At 44.3% G+C, this 8,433-nt stretch overlaps 1 protein-coding gene across 1 annotated transcript; it reads left to right on the top strand.

Annotated features, from left to right (window-relative positions):
* Nucleotides 1-4,725: 4,725 nt before the first annotated feature.
* Nucleotides 4,726-7,988, top strand: CCN2 (cellular communication network factor 2). The gene is made up of 5 exons (XM_036317765.1): nt 4,726-5,030; nt 5,165-5,384; nt 5,664-5,915; nt 6,047-6,258; nt 6,641-7,988. Exons 1-5 carry the CDS (start codon nt 4,962-4,964, stop codon nt 6,935-6,937), a joined length of 1,050 nt encoding a protein of 349 aa, XP_036173658.1. The 5' UTR covers nt 4,726-4,961; the 3' UTR covers nt 6,938-7,988.
* Nucleotides 7,989-8,433: the final 445 nt, after the last annotated feature.

The following is an 8,433-nucleotide window of genomic DNA, read 5'->3' as shown; positions in this document are numbered from 1 at the left end:
AAACTCAAAACACGAATTCAAAAGAATATATGCACCCCTATGTTCATTGCAGCATTACTTACAATAACCAAGCTATGGAAGCAACCCAAGTGCCCATCAATAAAGTAGATAAAAAAGCTGTAGTATATATGTACAATGGAATATTACTCGGCCATAAAAAAGAATAAAACCCTATCATTACTGACAGCATGGAGAGACCTAGAGGGCATTATGCTGAGTGAAATTAAGTCAGCAAAAAAAGACAAATACCATATGTTTCACTTATATGTGGAATCTAAAGAACAAAATAAATGAGCAAACAAAACTGAACAAACTCATAGATACTAAGAACAGACTGATGGTTCCCAGAGGGGAGGGGTATTAAGGAGCTGGGTAAAAATGGTGAAGGAATTGAGAGGTAGAGATTTGTAGTTACAAAATAACCTCAGGCGTATAAAGTACAGTATAGGGGATATGGTTAATAATATTGTAATATCTATGTATGGTACCAGGTGGGTACTGGAAGTATAGGGGGGTGGAGGGGCACTTTGTAAAGCACATAATTGTCTAACCACTATGCTGTACACCTAAAACTAATACAAAATAATATTGAATGTAAACTGTAATTAAAAAATAAAATTTAAAAAAAATAAGTGAGACAAGCAGTAAACTGAAGGAAATATATATTTTTTTAAAAAAAAAACAATCTTATCCTTTCTCACTCCTCTAGCCTCTACTCCATCTCCAAGTAAATGAACAGGCAAACATAAAACCCAGACCACATGAAACAACTTCGACTACCTTCTGACAAATACCTTTGCATCAGAAAATATGCTAAGAAAGTCACAGAACTAATTATAAGGAGGAAAAGCAGGAAGGAAACGCATGCAATTTAGATAGTAAACATCTGTGCTTCGTTCCCACCTCTGAACTCCCAGAGTGCACCCTCTCTTTAACCTTCATCTTAAGCAAATATAAGGCAATGTAAACCAAGCCAGGTCCCTGAAGTCTTCCAGATAATATTTATTAGAATTTTCAAAAAGCCTTCTGGCACATTCATGTACATGATTGAATTTGAGGCATGCCAGAAACATCAGAAGCCCACTCCCAAGCCTCTATCATGACAAATCGCTCACTGTCCAGCTGTCCTTATACGGCCAGACTTCCTATAAATCTGACAGTTCAGTGTATGCATTTCGTATGTGTCTTGGCTCTGAGTCACATTCCTCCGGTATGTTTCCTTGGGAGCTTTGATTTCCGCTTTGAGGGCTGGCACAGACTCCTACTCGCTCTTATAAGAAAATGTCCAGGATTCAAAGTTGAAAATGTGCAAAATTCCTTCTTTAAGTACACAAACACTCCAAGTCTGGCCACTTTCCTGTAGTCCTGCCAGGTTTTCTCCATGTCTGATACCTGATCAAGTAACCTTTTTTTTTTTTAAAGGGGGGAACAACAACAAAAACATAGGAGAAGGAATATAGTACATCCACAGCTGAACATCTTACAAGACTTAACTAAACGACCTGGACAAATGATGCCCACATAGACACACACATACCTTATATAGCTCTGTAAACAGGGTTCAGTGGCCAGCTTAGTGAATTCCTCATTTCACCAGGGGGGAAAAATGCTCTCTAAAAAGCATTTGCTAGATAAACACTTGCTTACAAGACAAAATTAGTGCGTCTTAACCATTTTGTACACAAATTCAAAGACCTGTTTCTCCCAATGCTGGGCCTGCTGTCAATCAAAAGGGTTGGGATAAGTCAGAGTTGGACAAAGTTATAAGAAGCCACTATATCCACTCTACCGCCCAGGCACACACAAACATTTGCTGAGTCATTTATAATAGTGCAAGAATTCAGATCCCCATGGCATGAGTTAGGGACTGAGTGTCAGCCCTTCCTTTTGAATTTCCTGGCACTTGATGATCCATATCACAATATAAACATACTTTTGAGTCTGTGAATGTCTTGGGTGTCATCTCTCTCTCTCTTAATAACAATCTTTTACTTTAAACCCTTCAAAAGAGTTTTGATCATACACCTTATAATGCACAGGGTATTTTTCTATCCTGAGATTCTATGCTCTGTATATTTCAATATGCTTATTTTCTCTTAGCCAGTATTAAAACCACCCATTTGGAGCTGTGATGGACTTTTACGACTTTGAGGAACCATGTGAATTTTATAGTAAAAAATGTACAATGTCATGGTATTTTTACCATCACAGCAGAATGGTAATATGTTTGTTATGTTTGTGGAGAAAGAGAAAATAAAAGAAGACTAAATAATAATAATAATCCAAGTCCCTGAGAATTAATCTAATTAACCATCATTAAACCCTATGAAATAAAAAGTTCTCATTATTATCATCATTTTATAAATGGAAACTTGGGAATATGGCGGCTCCTACTGGTGACTTCCCTAAGATTTGTGAATGGCAGTTCCAAGAATACAACCCAGGTCAAACAAATGTAACCCAGTCCAGCAATGTATCGCCTCCATGAATGAACGTCTTCACTCTGTTTCACACGAAGCTGTTGATGGTGGCTCTCAGACTCTCCAGAAGATTCAAACATTCCCAGCCTTTCTCTCAGCTCCCTCACTCTGCAAGCTGAGAGAGCTCACCACTGAGCCCACATCCCACCTTAGGTGAGGTTAGAACTTCACATCCCTACCCTTCCCCATTTACCACACCTTTCCAACTATTAGTGGTAGATGTAATTGGGGGTTTAGGTCTTGAAAGATTTCGCTGTGGCTTCCCACATATTTTGGACTTTTTAAATCATCCACAAGGGAAGAAGCAGTTGGGGGCCAAGTTGCCTTTAATACACATGTGGCTATTAACATAACTTGGAATGTTCCTTCTTTAAATAGGAACGTTCAGGCCTCTTCTCTTTGAGGAATGCTTGGAAAGAACATTAAATAACAATGATGAAAATTCCTCCTGAGCTTCAGAGGCCCCCTTTGCTGGCCATTCACACTGTTGACATGCAACTACACTGTACAACATGTGGATTGCTTAACAAGGTAATTGTGCACAGATGATGCGGTCGGTCTCTGCTGAAGTTGGAGTGGTGTTTTTGGGTAGTTTTTTTTTCTTGGCTATTTTTCAACAGAATGAATTGAAACTTTTAAAAAAATATGAAAAAATATGGCCAGCTTACACAGGCTGTTTTCAACTTATAAATCTACAGTGTTGTTTCTGAAAGTTTGTCTCTGCATCAGAAACAGATATGGGTATCTTAAGCCAATAACATGAAGCATCAACAAGTCATCGGTACCACCACTGTCAAATGATGTGGCATTACAATAGTAATGTGGCATTACTGGGATGGTACTGGAATCACTCTCTTTACATAACATGGTGACCGGAGCTATTAACAAAAAAGCGACTAAACTGTAGATGCCAAATGAAAGCACAGTTCATTGACTTGGTCCTTGGTGAAGCTAACTAGCAAAATTAAGACGTGAAGATAGGCTTGGGCTTTGTTGGCCATATTTGAAAACTGTACACAAGCAGAGGGAATAAAAACTCTTCTTTCCTTGACCTGATCTCATCCCAGTAGACTGCATGCTCCTTCGGTAATAAGAAGTTACAATCACTATTCATAGATGGGTGGAGAGTCACTAAAATATATTATTCACTGGCACTCTGAATTCATAGCCAGGTAAATGGAGGACACTGTTCTTGTTATATAAACAGATATTTTACTGCAAGACAAACCAAGGATAATCCACATTTGAATATTATAGGGTTGAGTGTAAGAAAAATCACTCATTTCTCAAAGACCCACAACAGTGTTTTCAACACCCCCAGTAAGCCCCAAGCATCTTGCTGGCCCGCTCCTGTCTGATTCCCCTCTCTTCCCACTCCTGGGTTCTCGCCCCAACATTCAGAGCCTCTGCCTACCCAATACATAATCATCTGCTCTGACATAACAAGAAGACCATTTTTCTGGAAATATGGATGCCCACTCATCTGCTTTCCCTCCCTCTACCCCAATAATAAAACTGCTACATGAGTTAAGAGAAAACAAAGCAAGAGTGCTGGAAATCTCCCCCAGAAAGCTGCACATGCCCTCAGACCTCTGGCTGTGTTCTCTTTCTTGTCTGGCAATGGGCAACCAAACCGTTATCCCAAGACCCTAAAGATCAAAGTCCTAGGTGTCCAGTCTGGCATTCAGGGTTTTGCAGGCAGGTTTCTTGGGGATTTCCGCTTAAAAGCAACGAACTCCTCTTCTGCTCTCTGAAGAGTTTCAGAGGCAGACAGCCTCTAAAATTAAAATCATTGCAGGATTAATAAAGAGGAAACCCTTTCGAATTTTTTAGGAATCCCTGCTGTTAGCTTCTTTAGCCACCTACATCCTAAGAAGGATTTGTCAGGCGGCAGAACAGGCATAGCTATTAGAAAGAGAAGTGAGTGGTATAAAAATAATAATAATTGCTGATGTGTTTTTAAATGATATAAATCAGGAGCGGTGCGAAGAAGCAAGGGGGAAAAAAACCTATTTGGTGCTGGAAATACTGAGCCTTTTTTTTTTTTTTTTTTTGGAGAGCTGGAGTGTGCCAGCTTTTTCAGACGGGAGGAATGCTGAGTGTCAAGGGGTCAGGATCAATCCGGTGTGAGTTGATGAGGCAGGAAGGTGGGGAGGAATGCTAGGAATGTCCCTGTTTGTGTGGGACTCCATTCAGCTCATTGGCGAGCCGGGGCCGCCTGGAGCGTATAAAAGCCGGGGCCGCCCGCCCTAGCCTCACACAACAACTCTTCCCCACCGAGAGGAGGCAGCCAGTGCAACTCCAACCACAGGCGACCGACCGCCTCCAGCCCGACGCCAGCCGCCCGGCCGACAGCTCCAGAAACGACAGCCCGGCATCCAGGCCTCCACCTCCGGCCGAGCCCTCCACCAGCGCCCTGCCGACCGCCCGCCGCGCCCTCCCCGCCGCGCACTCCGACCCTCCGTCCGCCGCGCTCCGACCATGTCCGCCGCCGCCGGCCTGGGTCCCATCCCTTTCGCCTTCGTGCTCCTGATCGCCCTCTGCAGCCGGGTAAGCGCCGGGAGACCCCCACGGCCGGCGCCGGCGGGGAGGGACTGGGGGAAGGGGAAGGGGAAGGGGAAGGGGAAGGGGAGGGCCGGCGGCGCGGGGGGCGTGCGCCCGGCTGACCGCCTCTCCCCCCGCAGCCCGCCTCCGGCCAGGACTGCAGCGGCCAGTGCCAGTGCGCCGCCCCGGCCCCGCGCTGCCCCGCCGGCGTCAGCCTGGTGCTGGACGGCTGCGGCTGCTGCCGCGTGTGCGCCAAGCAGCTGGGCGAGCTGTGCACTGAGCGCGACCCCTGCGACCCGCACAAGGGCCTCTTCTGTGACTTCGGCTCCCCGGCCAACCGCAAGATCGGCGTGTGCACCGGTAAGACCTGCAGCCCCTCCCTGGCCCCTGGCCCCTAGGTGCCACCACCGCCCACCGAGGTGCCGGGACACTTCGTGACCGGCCACCTCCTCCCTCACGCCCACCTTCCCGCCAGAAAATGAGCCGCTGGAGTCGAGTCCCTTCCTCTGGCTGTTTCCAGCCCCACCCCCACCGCCTCCTCCGTAGCCCTGCTCCCAACTGGCATGCCCAGCGCGCCTACAGGATTAGGAACCTATGCCTGACCCCAGTAACCCCCCCTTTTTCCTTCCTCTCCTTCAGCCAAAGATGGTGCCCCCTGCGTCTTCGGAGGGACGGTGTACAGGAGTGGAGAGTCCTTCCAGAGCAGCTGCAAATACCAGTGCACTTGCCTAGACGGGGCCGTGGGCTGCGTGCCCCTGTGCAGCATGGACGTGCGTCTGCCCAGCCCTGACTGCCCCTTCCCGCGAAGGGTCAAGCTACCCGGGAAATGCTGTGAAGAGTGGGTGTGCGATGAGCCCAAGGACCACACCATGGTTGGCCCTGCCCTTGCCGGTGAGTCGAATCTTCTTCTAAGTTAGTGTTGCAATTCTCCCCCAGGGACTGAGTCCTAACTTTGCCAAGGGAAGGAGGCAAATGTCTTATCCTGGCATCTTACCTTGTGTTTGTGTGCTCTGCTCTCCCAGCTTACCGACTGGAAGACACGTTTGGCCCAGACCCAACCATGATTCGAGCCAACTGCCTGGTCCAGACCACAGAGTGGAGTGCCTGTTCCAAGACCTGTGGGATGGGCATCTCCACCCGGGTTACCAACGACAACGCCTTCTGCAGGCTGGAGAAGCAGAGCCGCCTCTGCATGGTCAGGCCTTGCGAAGTGGACCTGGAGGAGAACATTAAGGTACCTGTTCTGCTCCTATTAACTAATTTTTATGGAATGATAATAGATAGGACCAAAGTTAGGTCTCCTACCACCCTTGTTATTATAGGCCTATTATATTTCAAAAATATCTAACTATTGTGCTGTTTTGCTGGAATGAGATGTTGTGTAATAGGAACCACCAGCTTTCCACTATAAAATCTTCCACAGTGGTAGTTAATTCAAGACATCCCAAGAGAGGCTATGCCTATTTTTGGAAAACTGGCAAATGAGACTCCAACTTCCTCTCCTCAAAATATAAACAGAAGTCAGACATCATAAGCCTAGAACACACAGAGGTTGGAGAAAGCCACTCCCCGTGTAGAATCATTGATTTTTTTCTCTTCTCCCTTGTCTTCCTTAGAAGGGCAAAAAGTGCATCCGTACCCCCAAAATCTCCAAGCCTGTCAAGTTTGAGTTTTCTGGCTGCACCAGTGTGAAGTCCTACCGGGCTAAGTTCTGCGGAGTATGCACGGATGGCCGATGCTGCACCCCTCACAGAACCACCACCCTTCCCGTGGAGTTCAAGTGTCCTGATGGTGAGGTCATGAAGAGGAGCATGATGTTCATCAAGACCTGTGCCTGCCATTACAACTGTCCCGGAGACAATGACATCTTTGAGTCAACCTACTACAGGAAGATGTATGGAGACATGGCATAAAGCCAGAGAGAGTGAGAGACATTAACTCATGTAGCTGTAACTTGAACTGATTCACATCTCATTTTTGTGTAAACATGATTTCAGTAGCACAAATTATTTAAATCGGTTTTGCTAACTGGGGAAAAGGAAAATTCCCTCCGAATTCAAAATATTGTGCCATGTGACATTCAAATAGTCTATCAACCCCAGACACTGGTTTGAAGAAAGACTTGACAGTGGGACTACATTAGCACATAGCACCAGAATGTATACTAAGGTGTGGCTTTAGGGGCTGTGGGAGGGCTTGAAATCTTAAAGTAGCAATGTGCCTGCTATTTGGAGTGTTATTGAGAAGGAAAACCTTAGCATGTTCGCTGACCTGCCCGTAGCTCCAGCCTGTAGCTGACAGCTAGGATGTGTGTTCTGCCATCATGAGTCTGAGTCAAGTTCTTCTATAAGTCAGAACAGCAGATTCAGCTCTGACATTCTGATTCGAATGACAGTATTCAGGAATCAGAATCCTGTCTATTAGACTGGACAGCTTGTGGCAAGCTAATTTGCCTGTAACAAGCCAGATTTTTTTATTGATATTGTAAATATTGTGTATATATATATATTTGTACAGTTATCTAAGTTAATTTAAAGTTGTTTGTGCCTTTTTGTTTATGTTGTTAATGCTTTGATATTTCAAATGTTAGCCTCAATTCTGAACACCATAAATAAGACGTAAAGCTTGTCTGATAATTCAAAGCATGAAATGGATATTCAAATGGGAATTCTGCTCAGTTAGAGTGACAGTCCATCAAAACAGATTGTTTGCTGAAGGTGAGCCAGTGATGCCCTTGGAAGTCTGATGTGTAGGTTGAAATGTGACAGCCTCACTTTTAATGAACAAGTGGCTTTTATTGAAATAAGAGTGGCTCTATATAGCGGATCAATTTTCCACCTGGAAGCATTTGTTTCTACTTTGACTATGACTGTTTTTTGGACAGTTTATTTGTTGAGAGTGTGACCAAAAGTTACATGTTTGCACCTTTCTAGTTGAAAATAAAGTATATATTTTTTCTATAAAGAGCTTGGCTATTCATTTATTCTCTAATCATTTCTGAGTTTTCTTGCGTATAAATGGGAAGCTTTTGTTTATCTTAAAACTATTCTATAATTTTCTAAATATCTTACATACTAATAAATTGGTTAAGCACTTCAATAGACTTTACATAAATGTATTTTACAGTGAATCAAGTGTCATAAACTTGAAGGAATATACACTATATTGAGAACACAGGCATTTTTTTTATCTTCCCAGTACTTCATAAAAACAAATTCAATTCTCTTTAGATTACTTCAGTCTCCAGGAGCCCCTATTGTATTACTCTTGGTCCTATTTACATTTAATGCCTCTGGCTACTGTAGGCATTTAATTTCCAACCCTTCACATCACAGACTGTGCCTTGCACATAGAAAATGTTTAACTATTTTTTGAATTTTTATGCTCTTAGTATATCTATTTCTGAACT

This window comes from Myotis myotis, unplaced genomic scaffold (genome assembly GCF_014108235.1).
Source record: "Myotis myotis isolate mMyoMyo1 unplaced genomic scaffold, mMyoMyo1.p scaffold_m19_p_7, whole genome shotgun sequence".
Classification (NCBI taxonomy): domain Eukaryota; kingdom Metazoa; phylum Chordata; class Mammalia; order Chiroptera; family Vespertilionidae; genus Myotis; species Myotis myotis.
Note: the sequence above shows the minus strand (reverse complement) of the source record. Positions and strands in the feature narration are given on the sequence as shown.

Coding starts and splice junctions, on each gene's coding strand:
- CCN2 (XM_036317765.1), top strand. CDS start 4,962: ATGTCCGCCGCCGCCGGCCTGGGTCCCATCCCTTTCGCCTTCGTGCTC. Junction 5,385..5,663: donor CAAGATCGGCGTGTGCACCG/GTAAGACCTGCA, acceptor CCTCTCCTTCAG/CCAAAGATGGTGCCCCCTGC. Junction 6,259..6,640: donor ACCTGGAGGAGAACATTAAG/GTACCTGTTCTG, acceptor TGTCTTCCTTAG/AAGGGCAAAAAGTGCATCCG.